This window comes from Passer domesticus, chromosome 1 (assembly GCF_036417665.1).
Source record: "Passer domesticus isolate bPasDom1 chromosome 1, bPasDom1.hap1, whole genome shotgun sequence".
NCBI lineage: Eukaryota > Metazoa > Chordata > Aves > Passeriformes > Passeridae > Passer > Passer domesticus.
Genome location: NC_087474.1, coordinates 139,171,690 through 139,189,928, shown reverse-complemented (window position 1 = coordinate 139,189,928; position 18,239 = coordinate 139,171,690). Strand labels below are relative to the sequence as shown.

At 42.3% G+C, this 18,239-nt stretch overlaps 1 protein-coding gene across 2 annotated transcripts in view; it reads right to left on the bottom strand.

Moving 5' to 3' along the window:
• Positions 1 to 18,239, bottom strand: part of LAPTM4B (lysosomal protein transmembrane 4 beta) — a 58,973-nt gene that overhangs the window by 32,450 nt on the left and 8,284 nt on the right. For both annotated transcript variants that reach the window (XM_064392505.1, XM_064392497.1), the window contains exons 2-4: positions 8,590 to 8,701; positions 1,658 to 1,731; positions 952 to 1,074 (exon numbers count right to left, since the gene is read on the bottom strand). In XM_064392505.1, coding sequence (XP_064248575.1) covers positions 952 to 1,074; positions 1,658 to 1,731; positions 8,590 to 8,701 — 309 coding nt within the window. The remainder of the gene's footprint in view (positions 1 to 951; positions 1,075 to 1,657; positions 1,732 to 8,589; positions 8,702 to 18,239) is intronic.

Genomic DNA, 18,239 nt, shown 5'->3' with positions numbered 1-18,239 from the left:
CCAGCTGTAGCACTCCCAAACCATGGCTGAAATTTGCTCTTTTCCACTCATACCTCTGAGAACCTTTTAATTTATGCCTCTGCTTCTCTCCCAGTGCACCATCAGCTGTGAATGCAGGTGGGTGTTAAATAAGATGAAGGATAACAGGCTCCTGATCCATCCCAGCTCTCACTGGGATGACACATTGCCTCTTCCTGCAGATTTGTGTGGCTACTTATCTGCCTGCTGTTTCTCATTACCTGTTATTTATACTGGCCAGCTTTCCATCCACACAACAAAGTTCACAGCCAAGCTAATCTGTAGTCAGGTTCTCAAGGCAGATTTTCAGAGACATTTGCAGCACTGACTTCTCCAGAGCTCTGCAACTCCACGTGAGCCCTGCTGGCCATGGGACGTGGTCCTGTGGTGAGACAGAGGCTGGTGGGCTCTTGTCTCTGCTCTAGGGGGTTGTGATCATATCTTGTACACCTATGCAATAATGGCCATAGATATTTGGCCAAAGCACAATAAGAAGGGAGACTCCAGGACAGAATCCAAAATATTTTCTAGCAAAACCAAACCTACACTCAAACTCCTGACTAATTAATGTGTTATAGCTGCCGAATAAATGAAAAGGAGCAACAAAATATCCTTGAAATAGTGCCAAAAATAAGCCACTGGATATGAACACAATAATTCTGAATGCAAAAACAATTATTCATCATCCATGTCTTGCAATATGAGTCTCATTCTAATGGTGCTGAGAGCTTTCACATCATTGCAAAATTTCCGAGCTTTTCACAAATATTGTAGTCAGTTAGTAATGTAGCCTTGAAGGATGTTGAATTCAGTCTGGCAAGGACTGAAAGAACTTCTCAAGGACTGTATGAGAAGGATATCACTGGCAAGAAATACAGGGCAGAAACTCCACCTTATAGAGTTTTTCACCCCCCAAAGCCCCCAGTGATTTACCAGCTGATGGAGGTAGTCCTGAATTGTGCTGGGATAGACGAGTACACTGATGGCAACCAACGTGTTGAGGGCAAAGTCAAAGATCTGGTAACAGAAGAAAGGGATGATCCAAGCTGCATGTTGCTAAAAAGGAAATAAATTAGAAACTCATCAGCCATAAGTTAAAATAGAGGAATATATGTCTTCCTACAGGAATCTAATGAATAGTTGACATTATGGAGTATTAAATCAGGCTTAAAGAAATAACATTCAGCCAAAAGGTTTGGCCAAGGCAATTTGGCTGCTCTACTGCAGTCATGTGTGCCGTGCAACTCCCACAAGTCGTTACATTAGGAGATTTAGAAACCACACAATACTTTTCCTTTCTAATTAATAGGATTAATGTTGCAACAAACCACAGGCTTGGGAGGTGAATGGGAAAAAATTCCCTTAACTTTGATAGGTACAAGATTCAGTTCTCTGAATTCACCATTAGCCCAGAGCTTACTCCTATGTGAAACTGCAGACAATCAACACAACTGCAGCAGGGGGCCCTGGGGTACCACTGATCTCAGCAGTCAGTTCTGCTGCCTCTTCAACTTATTTTCCCTCTCCCAATTTTCAGCTAAACAAGTAAAGAAGCAATTGATAGAAAACAACGTTCTAAATTTTGTTTCTATGGAGTTGTGTGGTTCACTTTTTTCGTGTCTTCCCCAAACGTAATTACCTTGTATGCACCATATGTAGCCATTGCACAGATCAGAATCATGAGGAGAGAAATTGCAGTGGCAATGCACATATCTGGAAAAGAGACACATCACATCAATGACTGCAGGCAAATTCAGAGCTTGGTTCAGTTATCTTGCCACCCCCTTGTGCAGAGCATCTCAAAGGGCAGGGTGGGAGATGGGTGCAGATGGGGTCAGCTGCATTGCTCAGGCATTGCTGGAGGAAATCTCTGGCTTTTGTGGGGAACCCCCTAAGTACAAGAAGCACAGACAGTGCTCCTATCTGTTCAAGCCTGCAGCATTACACTGTGCTGACACACTAACACTGTGCAAACCATTACAGCCTCTATAAAACCATGGAGATGAATGGTCTAGTTTTTCTAAGCATTTTCAAAAATCAGGAGCAGTTTTGACAGGACTATTTTACTGGTGATTATGATATCTGTAGTGAGAATGTGTCTGCTTTTCTGCACTACAAATTGTTTCTTCACCAACAGCTGCTGCATATCATTGCTCATATATCTCTGTATGGAAAAGGAGCAAAACTGGCAGATAAAGTCATCTTAGCAGAAATAATCTCTTGAAAATTTTTGTTTCAACCAATAGTACTACAGAGATATATTTATTAATGAAAATTTATAACTATCAGGAAATGTAAAGCAGTAAAGGACAGAAAATATTCTATTATTTAAAGTTTTGATTGGAGGAATTACAGGATTCCTATCTTTTTATACTGCTGCTGACCAGCTTTCATTTAAGCTTTTGTTAGATTTAAGAAGTTCCTAAGCCATGAAGAGTTGGAAGGAGATCCTGGGGGAAAAAATTACATTTGGTCTTTTCATATGCACCTCCCTAGGTATCATTACTGTCAGGAGATCAGATGTAAATTTCTGAAATTTGCCTTACAGTGAGTTTGGGAATGCAATGGAACATTGTGCCTCTTTTCTGAGGTTAAACCAGTGCACAAAAGAGGATGTGAGGTATATAGGACATGGCTTTAGACATCCCACCTCTGCTGGTATCTGAGGTACATGCTGTTCACATTGCACACAGCAGTGCTCAGGATGTTCACTACCCCGACTTGGGAAGCATTCAAAGTGTAAAGATGGCATCATTTCATCACAGAGCTGCCACAACATCTAACTCCAGCACATGATGAGGAGCATCCCACAGCATGGAACAGTCCTCAAGTCCCTGGATGCATCAAAATCAGGTTCTGGGTATGTGCCCTGGAGCATGTACCCCAAGTCTCTGAGAGGATCTGTCAGCTGTGGACAGGTCTCACCTCCACCACCAGGAAGCAGTGCAGGCTCAGCCAGGTGATGGCTGAGGAGGAAGGACAGGCACTAAGTCTTGTCTGTCATTATTTCCAGCCTACCAGAATGATCATCCATGTAGAGAACAAAAGACCCAGTCCTTGATCCTCCTGTGCCTCAGGGAGCACAAACTTTGCCCTAGATGGCACTAATCCAGATTTCTGCATGCAGAGAGGAACCTGAGACCTGTGAAGCTGGAGGAAAAATGAGCAAGAGGAGAGTGCTGCTGGCAGGTGAGGACCTGTCCAGAGCCACTTGTGTTCTCTGGCTCCTTGGGCACTGCACCTACCAGGAGGTGCAGGATTAAGGACTTCAGAACCCAGGTCTCTCCTTTTCCAGAACATGCCTGTGTCCTAGGTTTCAGGATTCTTGTTCTCTCTCTTACCCCCAAGGTTTGTCCTTGTGATTGCACAGGAACTCAAATGCCACAGAAAAAATCCTATGGCAGGCTACTTCCTAATTTAATGGATTAAACTTGAAGGATAAAGTGCCCTTTCCTGGCACTTGGAGGAGCACATTCAAAACCACTGTAGTCTGATGAGGCCCTGGAGCACAGATGTCCTTTCTCACAGTAGAAATGCTCGAATCTTTGTCTTATTGTCAAAATAAGCAGGTCTCACCCAGGAGAGGGGTCTGCACTCAGCAGTGAGTTGAGCTCACCCTGGCACGCCCTGCTGCCTTCAGAGTGGCTTCCTCCAACTCTGCGCATGGGTGCTACACGATGCCATCGGAGGCAGTGGCTCTCTGCCCATCATTCAGGAGTGAATAACATCTCAGTGCATCCCAAACTGCTCTCCAAAAGCACCTCCTTCTCCTCTTATAACGTGTAGAGAATCCAGACAACCAGTGCAGTGTTTGAGCTGCATGACCTCGACCAGTCTCCAGGCATTTAGGAGCTGTAAAAGCTGTGCTGTGCCTGTTAGAAGTGATCTGAATTCTGCCCTCAAGAGGAAGAAGTATCCACAAAATATACTCTACTAATAAAAGGTACTGCAGCCTCTTAAGACACTTGTGGTTGTGTGGTCATTTACTCTGGCTGCCTACATACGTCCTGGGAAATCAAAATTATTTTGAATTGACCAGGTACAATTAAGGTAATGAAAGAAAATAAGTGAAAATAGCTGCTGTAGTCACTAACCTCAATTGAACCTCTTGTAAAAGAGGCTCATGGATCAATATTTTGATTCTGACCATCAGTTTGGAGGCACTGCTTATGCATTTGTTCTTGATCCCAACCACCTACTTCCTGCATCTGGGGGGAAGCTGCTGTCATTGTCATTTGCAGCAGATGCAGGAGTCACAGGTTCCACTTTTCTGGTGACTGTGGCAGTACTGGTCCAGAGCCAGAGCCCAATAAACTGTGATGAACTTGACACTGAAGATCTGGTCTGACACACTCATGCTCCCTGTCTCCTGTGTCTCCCTCACTGTGCTCCATCATGCCAAGTCCTAGTTGGCTCAAGCTAGTTCTTTCTCATTTAAGGCTTCATTGGGTTTTTTGAGCCGTGTCAGCTTCAATTAATCAGAGTGAAACCAGATATGCAGCACATTAAATGAGAAACTGACAGGGGTGTGTGATTTTTTTCCAGCCATGCTGTGCTTTCTATAGCTAGAAGGGCTGTACTTGGGACTGCTAAAGGGGTTATCCAGCCTATTTGTCCTAGATGGCTTTTTGAGTTTTCTCCTTGGGTTTCAAAAAAAAAAGTTGAGTTTTTTTTCTCCTTGGGTTTAAAGAAACCAGATGAGTTTTTAAATTCTTACACTTTGCAGTGACATCCTGCTTCCCTGCCTCTTTGGAGAGAAGATGCTGCTGGGGCTGGGCAGAGCTCCTGTCATGGGGTACCTGTGTGCACAGCAAGCTGCAGCTCTAGCTCCCTCAAATCACCTCAAAAGTATTTCCTTGCCTTCCCCACTGCTCTTGCAGGGGAGGCTGATGGTGGGTGCTGCAGGGACAGGGAGGAGCAGCCAGCAAGGCTGGCTGCCCTGAGTGTGGAGTGATGAAGACCTCAGACCCTCATCACCTGCCCCAGCCCTGGAGATAATCACTGGCCCTCAGCTTTCAGAGCAGGGGCCAGAAAGGTGCTGAGCAGCACCCTGCAGTCCTCAGGCAGCTTCTCCACTGTCCCAGCCTTATTTATCCAAGAGCCTCCTGACTGCCAGCTAGGGATTACTGCCTTGCTTTCTCCTGCAGGCTGCTTGTGCAAGCTTGAGGCCACTGCTGCCAGCCACCGTGCAGCCCCCTGGGTCACAGCCTGCACAGCAGCAGCATTTGCTCCCTGAGAAAGGAGAGGAGGGACCTTTGAGCCCAGCGCATTTATTCCAGAGTATAAAATCAGAGGGGAAGCTGCTGCCCTGAATATCCTGTACTGGGAAGGGATCTAGTTTTTTGCCCCTCCCTATATCTGGGACTCATACTGCATAGGAGGTGTTTGGGATTGACTGGAACAGGAATGTACCCACTCCACAACTTCCATTTACCCCCCAGCAGAAGTCCAAGCCTGCTGTTGGTAGATTTCTTTATAAAAATTTTCTATTTGAATTAATATTTTTAAGTCCTGGGTGCATGTCATATTCAGCTGAGAGATCATCACATTATTCTCCCCTGTCCTGTCTGCTTGTCCTGTCTGCCCAACCCAGGGCAGGGACATGGGCAGATTTTGACCTAAGTTGCTGATATCAGTGTCAAAGTTCCCCTCAGTTTCTGTAGGGCATGCAGAGGATTTCAATCCTTGTTGTCATGTGGCCTGTGAAGTATCACACACACATCTCTGACACTATGACAGCAGTAAATAAAACCAAGCAACACCCACAGCTTGTTTGGGCTGTTGACATGTCAGGATGATGATCTGTGTGTCTGAAGAAGCTGAACAGAAGGCTCAGGCAAAACCCTCTGGGAAGTCAAAATGAATTATAGGGCTTTTCCATCTCCTGCTCTGAGATTATTAGTCTTTTAACAGCAGCAGCATTACACTGAGCAGCTCACACATTTCTCATTTTCCCTAGTCCAGCTTCTAAACTCCCTCAGAAAATAATAAAAAAGAAAGATGAGACTAAATGGGCTCAGCTGAATATCCAGCAGAGGAGGAAGCCCAGCATTTTACCAGGTTCTGAGATGTACATCTTGGAGAGCCACACAAGCCACACACACTGGTGTCTTCCAGTACCTCCCTCTGCCACATGGTTAAGGCTTGGCAGACTTTCCTCCCCCTGGCTTCCTTTTCTAGAATAGAAGGGAAAATAAATAGCCTAGAGCTTTTTTCTAAGTGTTCAGGTAAATCCTTTCTCTGACTAATCAAACAGGTACTTTGGAGCCCTTGGAACCACACTAAATCCTGGGATTAGAAGTGATGTTGCACTGGTATTTTCAAGCGCTTTGCACTAGACTGGCTGTGGCTCTGCAGGTGGCAGGAATTTTTCCCACTGCTGGAACAGGAAATTGAGATTTCTCCATAAACCAGGCACAGATAGAAATAAATCTGAACACAAATATTGGTGGAATCCTGGTTTCTTGGAAGTCAAGGAAAACATGTCATTAACTTAACTACTGTGACACAGCTGATAAGTTTTTTCCCAGATAATGTTTTCAGATCTTTTATGAGGGATCCTCTTACAGGAGAGAGAGGAATGGAGTGACAAATTTTACATGTAAATTCTGTGTCTGCATTTTTTTGTTGTTTGCTATTGATAGGAGCATCAATAGGAAGGAGAGTAATGGCTATTGGTGTTTGTATCATTATTATTTGTCAACATAAGTACAGATAACAACTTTGGGATGTTCTTTAGCATAAAAAATTATATATCTTCCTGTATTTCATACACATGGTTTCAGTGCATGCAGCTAACCTGAAAAACACTTCTTAAAAAAAAAAAACAAAAGCAGGAAAAGAGGAAAGTATGTGGAAGTTTTCCTGATGATTTATCTCATAATAAAACATTTCATTACATTTGAACAAATATAGTCATGCTTAAAGAATAGAAGAAAGAAATTATCTCCTGCCAGCTATTTCCAGTAACCATAAAAGTCACTAGCTTGACTCAACGGCCTTTACTCAGTAAGGCACCAAACCAGAGGGAGTCAAGGAATAAAAGGAGACATTAATTCAAGTGTTCATTCGTAATTTAACTGCCTGTGAATTGTTCCCTTTACTAAATGGAAATGAAGTTGCTTGGCCCATAAGCCATCCTTTCACTGTCTTGCAGGGCTCACTTCTGAAGCCTTGATAAAAATATACAGAAAATACAATTTTCAAGTGTAGATGGAAATCCCCAATGTACTTTATCTGACAGCTACTGCATTACAAAACAGAATTACAATTTTAAAGCCTTGGGCACTGGCAGGCCTCTGATGTCAGCTATATAAAACCACACTGACAGACAGTTATTACCAAGGTTAATCTCTGAGAATTAGGACAAGGCAGTCAGTTTTAATATGTCAGAATCAGCTAGGAGCCCATCTGCATCTACTATGGTCCTTACTTTCTTAAATCCAGTTATATAAAAAGATTTTTAGTCAGAAGTTGTAGGTGGTTTTTCAATGAAGACACAAAGTTGCAATCACCCCTTATCATTAATTCCATGTAGACCTTCAAGGCACATTTGCATAAATACCTTGTGGAAATATTCATCCCTTACATGATACCCAGCATCTCTGACACAACAATGGGCAATTTTTTTCTCCTGTGTGGGGCTATTGCTTCTCCTACAGACATTTTTATTGACTTCAGTAGGAATGAGGAAAGGACTTGGAACCTTTAGCTGTGGATGGGGGAATTCCGAGCAGAAAGCACCAGGGTGACTAGCAACAGACCTTGTTTCAGACTAGTATGAGAAATGTTGAATGTAACCATCTTGTGAGCAGAAATGAAAATAAACAGACATTTTTATCAAAATCACATTGAGAGAAAACTTGACTAGATATGAATTAAACAGTTAAATCAAATTATTTGGAAAAGTTATGGAACAAGAAAACATTCTCAAAGGACAGGAGGTTTTGTAGGAGACATAAATGGCCTAGCTTACCCTTCTCTGAAACGATACTGAAGATTTTCTATGATGCCTTTCAGTAAGAGAAGGAATTGCTCTGTGTTATTGCTAATATGCCTGTGACTGTACAGTTGATATTTGTATTTGCATCTATTTGGGCAGGTTTGTGCAAGTCATGCCACATGCACAGGGGTGCATGAATACACCCAGCATGAAGGAGCAGGAACACACTCAGCTGTCTGAGCAGCAGCGTGAGCTCTTGTGCACATGCAGGCTCTTGGGATGTGGTGCTGCAAGATGCAGAGACTCCTTATGTCCCTCTGGCTTCCAAAATTCCCCTGGGGCTTTCAGCACCATGCTCAGGGATACATCTCCCTGCCAAGGGCTGGCTCTGCCCCTGCCAAGCCAGGACACAGCAGAGCAGATGGGTTGATTACTAATAGGTAGGTGGCAGATAAGGTTACTACTAGGAAACAAGTTTGAACTGTGTCATGACACCTTTCACAATAAAAATGCATCTGCAAGATACAAAGGTGAAGCAATAATTAAAAGGACAGTAATTACTGGAATGATAGGACAGTTACATAAATGCTGGAGCAATGAGTGCTAGTAATTAGGGAATTTGTACTTACTGGCATCATCCATAAATTCAAATTCACCCCCTAATTCAGCACTAGTCAGGTGGTACTGGTCAGGATCAGTCAGGGCACTCAGCAGAATCAGCAACACCACCGAATTTATAATCTACAGAGAGGAAAAAGGGAAAAGGATCAGTCTGTGAAAGTAACTCATGAGAAACCTCTGGGCAGCACATACCCACCAAGTTTCACACCAGCTATGATAGAGACTGTTTCCCAACTGTACAACTGTAGTACTTAACTAACACTGCAACTAATTCCTCTAAGCTGGTAAACAGGGCTTCTTCCCTAAGTAGCAGCATGAAAATGAAACAAAATGTAGATTACCTCTTTTAATTCCAACTCTATTCCACACCAGAAAAGTTACCACTGCTTTTTCACACTATAAAACATGTTATCACATCCACCAGTCCTTTTAAGATTATTACAAATAATCAAAGATGATCAGCATGGCAGAACCAGAACTGGGGACAGACCCTGTAAAACTGCTGGATGACCAAAGAGGAGCTCAGTTACTGGAGAGGGCTGTGTTTTAAGAGGCCCTGAGTGAGGTGCTGGTTCAGGTGAGCTGCTAAATGAGGAGGCCTGGGGGGTGGGAGGAGGTGGCAATGTGAGCCCTGTGTCTGATGCTCACATTCCTGTGTCATACGGCACAGATGGACATTCCCAACCACCAAGGCCTTGGCTATGAAATGCAGTAAGTGAATTAAATGCCAAGAATATCAAGTGATCCAGCAGAAGCGGATTGCCAAGCATCAGCTATGAACGGATTGGAGAGGTAGCCAAGAGCTGTATTCTAAAACAAATCTGAACAAAATGCTCATATCGCTTTGAAGTGAAGAGAGCTAATTGCAGAAAAGAAGATTGCTCAGCATGAAATAATGCAGCCAGGCTAAAAGCTTATTCTACAGAACTAGGAAGATAACTGGTGAAGAAGAAAATGGAAAGAAGAAAGCTCAAAACAGTATGCTTGGAAAGACGGATTTTATTGCTTTGGTTCACTTCAAAGTCATCCTAATCTGATCACAGGTTACTAACAGCAACAAGGAGGTGTAGGTGTAGCACAGGTTATTTCAAGACATAACAGGCTAGAGAATTTCTCAGGTAAGATAAGTCCTTTTTGATAGGTAAATTCCATCAAGTCCAGCTGATACCAGATCTGTTAGCAATCTTTGAAAACTGCTGAGAATAGATTGAGTTCACAAGACAAGACAAGAGCAAGAACAGTTTATGCAATTTCAAAGCAGGAAGGTCATTTAATGAATTTCTAGATAGACTGTGAGAACAAAATAAGAACAGATAATCAAGCAGCCTCCCCATTAACACTTCAAATTTGTATGGTGACAAGTAACAATCACCACGGGCTTATCAAGGACAAAGTGTAAGTAATTTATCTTATTTTCCTTCTCTGACAGACTAAGAGGCTTTATGGACAGGAGAGAAGCAGTAGATAACATCTCTGCATCTTAGCACACCTTTTGACATTATGAGATTCTCACAAATGAGCATGGAAAAACTAGTCTGGTTGAATGTCCAGGAAGGTGAATACACTGCCAGCTGGATAACTGTACTGAATGAACAGCTGTGGCAGATTTAAGGATTCACAGCCAGCAAAGAGAATACTGATTAGGGTTTTCCAGTATCATTGAGAGACTTGTTATTTTAAGTGACTTGTAACCTCTATCTTTCTCTAATTTGCAGACAATGCCAAGTTGTAAGCACTTTGTGAAATAAGATTAAAATGATTTTGACCAACTAGAGCAGAATTCAGACAACAGAGTACAATTTAGCACCAAAAACCATAAAGAAACACATTTGTGAAGAACTTCAGAAGAACACGAGGCAAGAACACTGAGTAAGTGACAACAGCTCAGAAAGGAGTCTGAGTATGGCAGTGAATTAACTGAACACAACCCAGGGGAATCCCACAAGCTCAGCTTTATGGCTCCATGATGCTGGGCAGTGCTGCAGAAACCTGGGCATTGGAAGCATAAAATATCCTCCCACTTGCCCTCCATGGGCCTCTGCAGAAAGGACTCAAAGTCCTTCTAAAATGTACAAGGAAAAACCCTGGGGAGGATCCTGCATCAGAACAGAGGGCAGTCAGACATCTGGAATGTAGGACAGATAGGGAAAAAACTGGGGTTGGTTAGCAAGGAAAAAGTAGGGGGAGGTGCTCTCAGTCTTTTATGAACAGAAAAGTAGGAGAAAAGAATGAGGCAACAGATCTACTGGGTAAACAGATCTGAATTACAGCAAAAGAAAATTTAAGTTAGTGTGGTGAACAATAAGAAAAGAAGCAGATAGAGATTGTCAGGAGGGGGTTAGAGATTGTCAGTGCATTTTTACATAGAATAGTTAAATAGCTTTGTGTTAGGAATGCTGTAGCATGATCTTGTCTTGGCTTTCTCTTGGTTTTGAAAACATCAGATGACTATCAAAATTCAAAGTTGCATTCCATAAATCTTACTGGCTTTTAACAGTATGTATAACTCCATATCACAACCTAGTTCTTGTTGTATACTCCTTTGTCAAAAGCTAGAAGTTATAAGCCAGTAATAAATATGTTACCTAAGAAGACTACTCAAAATGTCCAAGCAATCAGAAACCATAAATGTGTAAAGTGTTGCTATTTTAAAGACATATTTGTTGGGTACAGATATAGCCATGAAAATTCATAAAATACTGACCTACGCACTCTACTTTCTCCTTATGGATGTGTCCTAATTCAGATTACGTGATTGTCAGCACTGCCTTAAATTCTGTATAAGACATAGATTGTGTTTGCCTGATCTGAAGTCTGCTGCAGTCAGTAGGAATCTCTCTAATGCTCTTTAATGCATTACTTTTCTGTTCTATCAGTTTGTTCTCTTGAGATCCTCATAATCAACTGAGCACTTTCCAGCTGTGCTGTCAGCAGTGCAACTGAAATACACCACGTGTTTGTCTGCTCCCTCTTTCTCCCAGAAATGTCTGCACAGTTGGGTGTACTGTGTTCATTAGGGTTTTCCTTTTGTTTTGAGTGATGTGACTGTTGAATTTTGAAAAACGCTTTAATGCATAAATTCTGTGTCTAAAAACTTACTGGTGTAGTGTTTTCCAAGGACACACAATCAAGGACAAGAGCATAAAAAATTATTCCCTGTTTGTATATGCAGTTAGTATGAGAGCTGAAATATCCATTCTAGGAAAAGCAAAAGAGATTCCTGTGCTTTTTTGATAGGGCCAAAATTTCCTTCATGATGTTTTACATTTTTTCAGCAAATTCAACAAATAGTGTAACAACCAATTAGCAATGCTTAGAAAGCATTTTAATTATGCAAAGTTGCAGGAAGCTGCTAAACCCTGTACCTTCCCAGTGAGACACACTGTCCTCCTTTCATGGAAGGAGAAACTGAAACATGTCCATGGCCATACAACAGTGGGATTGCAGCAGGATGCTCTCCCTGGAATGGGGTGAAATAACTTGAACTGTGTCCTGTTTGCAAAGCCATCAGTGGTAAACAAAGAAGGGGGATACACACTGCCTTGGGTGTTGAACAATGGCTCAAGCCAAGTCTGACTCAGTCCTGGAGTTAAACATTCTGATAGTGAGATGAAAATGTGGTAGACCTGCTAAAATACGTGGATGAAGGAACAAGTGCCACTGCTGGTAGTCTATCTAAAGCTGCTGAGCTGACACAGCTGGCTTGGAGACACAATGGCTGACAGACAATCACCCAGTCCCAAACCTGAACAGCAGGGTCTTCTACCACACCCCTTCCTGCAGTGCTTGTGTGGGGACTTCTCCCTTGAGTGGGGATGCCCTTCAAGGTCACTTTTCAGGGCTGAGAGAAAGAAACTGGCCCTTGGTCACTGATATGAGTGGGTAACATCCATCTGTTAATAATAATTATTTATCAGTTAATATTTTTTTGCCAGAAAATTTTAATAGAATTGTTTCAATATTGATTCATGGTGTACTATAATAGTTGTTATAGCTCCTATATTGTGTAGTGAATAATTCTGGTTAAGATAGTTTTGTCTGATCATTATAATAACAAAAAGTTATATTTATTTGGTTTGCTGTCCTTCATCCTGTGGGACAAAGCTGTATAAAAGGTTCAATTATACCTATATAATCCTTTAGACATAAACTGTTGACAAAGCCTGAGGTTAAGACTGGATCCAGCCATACCCAGACTCCTCTATGAGTTTAAAAAGAAAGAGGATCCTTTCTACACCTTCTGACTCACCAGGAGGGTTTCTTTAATAAACTTTATCTGAAGCTCCCACTGTGCCCATGACAGGTGTTGAATAAGAATAAAATGCAAGACTTTGACCATCAAGTCAGAACTGGGACCACTGGGTCCTGATTGCACCCCAGTGGTGCCAGGGCTCAGGAGAGGAGCTCCAGGGATTCTCACAGGCCTTATCCAACCTGCACAGCCCCAGCCTGGGCCTCTGCACACCCTGCCCATGGCCCAGGACCCCATCCAGGCCAGCCTGGGGCCATCAGTCTCTGTGCCAGTGGTAGAACACACAGCAGTCTGCGCCGTGCCTCCTGGGAGGAGCCTGTAAAGGCACGCTGCAGCTGTCTCCAGCTGTGTCCCTGCTCCCAGCCCTCTTTGCTGTTGTTTGGCCCCCCTGGTTTATCACCTGCCCTGCTGGGGCTGGTGGTGATCAGCCCCAGTTCTGCTTCTGGCCTCAGTCCCTGCAGGCGGTATTCAGAGTGCTTTAACAACACACTGGACAAAGAACCTACAGAAAGTCCTAAAAATGCCCAACTGTGCCCTTATTCTGATATGGAAATAATTTTTTTTTTTTTTAATCCCAAAATCTTACTTCTCTGGCAGCCAGATGGAACTACACCCAATTTTTAATCAATGAAGGCAAGGAAAATAACTGCTTTATAGAGACCACAGAATGTATGAAGCCAAGGAGAAAGAGGAAATATTATAGAAAAGACATCCAGATATTGGAGCAGTAACTGGAGTTCCTGCTGTGGGCTTATAAAACATAATTTCAGATTTGAGTAGAAGACACTTTAAACAGCACAGCTGTGTGAGGAAGGTGCATGCAGGCATGAGCAGGACAGGCAGGAGATGAGACTGGGACTGACCACCAGCCACTGATGCTGCTTCCACCTGCACTGTGATGAAGAACCAGCAGCTCAAGCACAGTGTGAGGAGTTCTGCTGGAGGGGATGTCCAGTGGTTAGGATGCAAGGACACAACCTCATGTCTTCCACAGGCAGCATCCAGCAATTAGAAACTATATAATGCATGAAAATTTCAGACTTCCACAGCCAATGAGTCACCCTTTTTCCATGTCATTTGTTACAGAGGTCAGCAGTGAGCTGCGGTGACCCATGGGAATAAAATGCAAGGGAGAGGTGTCAGAAACCACTGCAGCAACAGGTGATCAGAAAACAATTATCACTATAATTTCAGACCTTTGTAGAAGTGCAGCTGCATGGTATCTATCCCAGTTTATCTAAAATAAAATTAGTTGCAGTAGCTCCTAAGAGCATGCCATTAACACCAATCTACTGATGATCCCTAACTCAAGCAGACAGAAAAATGCTTTTGCCAGCAACTTACATAAATGTCTGTAAACACTGAAAGAATTGCCAGAAGTTACAATGGCTTTCAGTTAAGAGTCAAAATAAAATAGCTCTGATAAAGGAGTTTAGAAGAGAAAATATTATGCTTACTTTAAATCAAGACACTGCATTAAAAATACAGTGACATTTCTATTGAAGCCTACAGGTTCCCCTCTACAAATATTCTACTACAGCTCTCCCAAGGCTTTCTAATGCAGTGAAGAAAGAAATCTATATTTACAGGAAAAAAGAAGAGCCCCTTCCCTGTTTTTTTTTTTTTTCTATTGAGGGTTCAATTTATAACTGAATCCATGCATGTAGCAGTCTGAGTGTCATGGGTGGTGAAAGATGCTCGTACAGTTTTAATTCTGTATTGTTTTCAGCCTCACTGAACTCAAGAGAGATCCACTTAAGCACACTCCTTAAATCTCAGCATTGGTGGAGAACTAACTCCCTGCCTGTGCCCGTTTTTACAGTCCAGAGCTGGTTTCATGACACTGGGATGATCAGTAACATGTAGGAACTGGCACACGGAGTTCTAGCATATTTTTAGTATCCCACAAAACTGGCATGGTTTAGTTTGTTGTCCCCTCCAGAGATACTAAGGAAGCAAATTGCCAAGGACATTAATTTTAGTAGTAAGAAATCCTAAACATTTTTAGTAAAACTTAAGAAAATCTCAAGAAGAACCCATGTACCTTTTTCTCTGTTTGTATCCAAAAAATTCAAGGCAATTTTGAGTCTAGGTACCTGTTCTTTAGAAATTATAGAAAAAAACCCACCAGTCTTAAACTACTTTTGCTCCTTCAAACTAAACAGAAGAGTATTTTCTAGCACTTGGATATTTGAAATCAGTATCACTATCAGAAAAAGTAAGAATGAATGGAAAATGTCTATTTAAGTATCTCAATGTCTAATTCTCCCTATCTACCTTTCCCTTTTCACTAGACATGTTCTTTGCATATTTTCTTCATTTTTTTCTTTAGGCATAGAAGATATTAATAAAAGCAAGAACATTTTTATTCATCAAAAGGACAAAAGAACTCTACAAAGGCAAAAAAAAAATCAGGTTCAGGATTTAACTATCTCGTGGTAGATTTTCACTATCTGGCGTGTCTTTCCCAAACTTCTCTGTTAGTGTAGATAACTAATTAAAGTTTATTGCCCCATATAGGAAGATTTTTCTGTCTGTTCTCTGTCTCCCTGTTAGGCAAAGTTTTGTGTTTGTAAGCGTTCAGTGGGGGCTTTTTCTGAACCCTGACTGAAGAAGAAACAAGGAGGCAATTTTGTCAATAAAGGTTTTACGTGAGTGCTGTGAAGAGCAGGCAAATAGCACATGAGGAACAAGAAACAAGATGTCCCTTCTGTGTACCCAAGTTTCTTACAAGTCTCACAGCAGTGATTCAATCTCTTTCCCTGTGGGGGCACAGGAGCTACATCTGAGCACACCACAGCCACTGGTGTGAGCTCCAGGGATGGAGGAGCAGGAGAACCCTGGCTGTCTGAGCAGACACCTCTCTCTTCTTCCTGCTGTGTAAGCCTTCTGCCTCATGCTAATGAAAATGTTTCAACTTCCCAGTGCTTGGGGACAAGCTGCAGATTTGTTAGTGATGCACAGCTTAATGAGTTGTCCAAGTTAGAAACCCAGACACCCTCAACTCAACTATCTTTTCATCCCATGGAGCAAAGCAGCCTAAACAGAAACAGAAAGAGGGACACTTGAACTTGGGTAAAAAGGGAATCCTTCACTGCTTTGACCAGTGAAACTCATTATCAAGCATTATTACTGAAGCCAAAAGGTTGAAGGAATTCAGAAAAGGATGAGCTATTTATTAAAAGGAAATGCAAGTGTTTACTCATATCACAAAAGATCTGAAAAACAAAATATAAGCCTTCCTGCTTCAGGTGACTGCCCAGCCTTAACATTACAGGATAATAAAAGAAAATGTTGTCCCTGAACAAGCTGTTCTTTCTCTCTGTGTGGTTTCTCAAAGCATGGTTCTGGCTGCTATCTGAAATACTGCACTGGAATAGGAAGAGCATTAGTCAGGTCAGAAGTAGCAATTAGGTTTTTATATTCTTTAATTTGGAGAAGATAGGGTAGAGTCTGCAATTCTTGTCACTATTTTTCCATGCTATTTATGAGAAGGCAAAGAATCATCCAGGCAGGCTCAGACTAGCATATTACAAAGTCCATATTATAGACAGCATACAATAGAAAGCTGCATAAAATATTTCAATCAGACTTTATACACAATTTCAGCTTTGATTGCTATGACACTAAACACTGAACTTTAAAGACTAGGCTGATTAAATCGATGTAGGAAGTCCAGAATGATTTACCAGCACTCTTCTATGCAAATGACTCAACTACTGCCTACTGCCAGCCTTCTAACAAGTTTAAAACCCAAACCACAAGAGGTCTGTTATTAGTGAAATATGGTAATAGACAAATTTATTTTAAAAAATAGATGGACAGATTGTGCAATATGCACATGAGAGGTTTTTGCCTTCCTAGAGACAGAGTTTAGTTTGTTATATACTTGTGAGAGACTGAAATGTTATGGTTTGTGGCTTAAATATTGTTATGAAGGACTTTTTGCCCATTAGGGCAAAACTGTATAAAAAAGCTGCAACCACCAAAGTCCTCCTCTCCCTGAAGATGCCTCCTGAGAGGAATTGGGGACAGTGAGTAAAGCTGCCTAAGGGAACCTGAGATAAGACAAAGGTGACACCATTGTTCAATCATCTCAGGTCTAGGGGGAAGGAGACAAGACTGAGGGAGAATGAAGTATTCCCCAGAAAGCCAAACCCAGCAGCTGTCCTGAACACCAGCTCTGGCTGGGTTTGAGGTGGGGGAGGCCACAGCCCACAGACTCATCTGCTGAGTTTGCACAGACTGCCCCCCAACCAAGGGGGCAGGAGGACAGGTTTGGGTGTGTGGCATAACCTCAGGTCAGAGACAGTGAACACCCATCCTCTTACACCAACCCCACAAGCCACATCCATGGGACATTCAGGAGAGGCAGCTGAGGGGGTGCCAAAATCCATCAAAGATGCCCCAAAGTGCTCCCCAGACTTATTCCTGAGGCCTTGCACCAGAGCCCTGCACGCGATGCCAAGTGATGCAACTGCTCCAGAGTGTGGCAAGAGACTGTGTCAAACTTGTTCCTGCTGGTATCCCTGGGTATTCCCAGCTGGCCTGAGTGTACACTAGTCCACTGAACTCTGTGTTTTGAGGGACCCTCACCACCAAGAAGACCAGAAGAACAGGATCAATAGGACACTATCAGGATCCATGGAGTGGTGATATTTTCTACTTAATCTGTCTCTGTGTCACACTCTTCTTCTCCAGTCTCCTTTTTCTATTTCCTTCTTTCTCTTTGTACCTCACATTTGCTGTTAAATAAAATCCATACTACTGACTTTGGCATATGGTCTTGCTTGCACCTTAATTTGGGCAGAGGCATCTCTTTCCTAATTTTACATAATTTTTAATGATTGGATCATAACATTATTTAATCTTACATCTTTCCCTGATTTAAGGAAATAAGATATTTGTATACGAATTTATCAGTGGAGGATTGCTTTTCCATCGTATTTAAAGAAAGTTTAGCCTGTAGCTAAGGAAAGTGCTGAAAATGATTGCTGAGGTCTTCTGCCAAGCAAGACTTCTAGGGAAATATTTATGAAGAAATATAATCACTTACAACATTGCCAGATCAACTCACAGTTTCTCCTAAAGGTCATCTTGGTTCAGAATGCAGTGGAGAACTAGCAGAGAATTGGTATGCAATAAAACCTTATTAGAAAAAGGGTTGTTCAGCTGGGATTTGTTTGGTTTCTGCATTTGTCCTTGACTTCCAAAAATGCATGTTTGAGCCTCATAACTGACTGTGAAAGCTTGAGGGCAGACCTGCTAAAGTGTGACTGTGAAGTGAGCTGTGGCAGCTCCCACAGGTCTAGACCTTTGTGTGGACTTGTGACAGAGGATGGGCCAGGCAGCATGGCTGTGGCTGTTACCTGGGCTGGACTGTGCAGGCACCCACTGGCCCTGGCA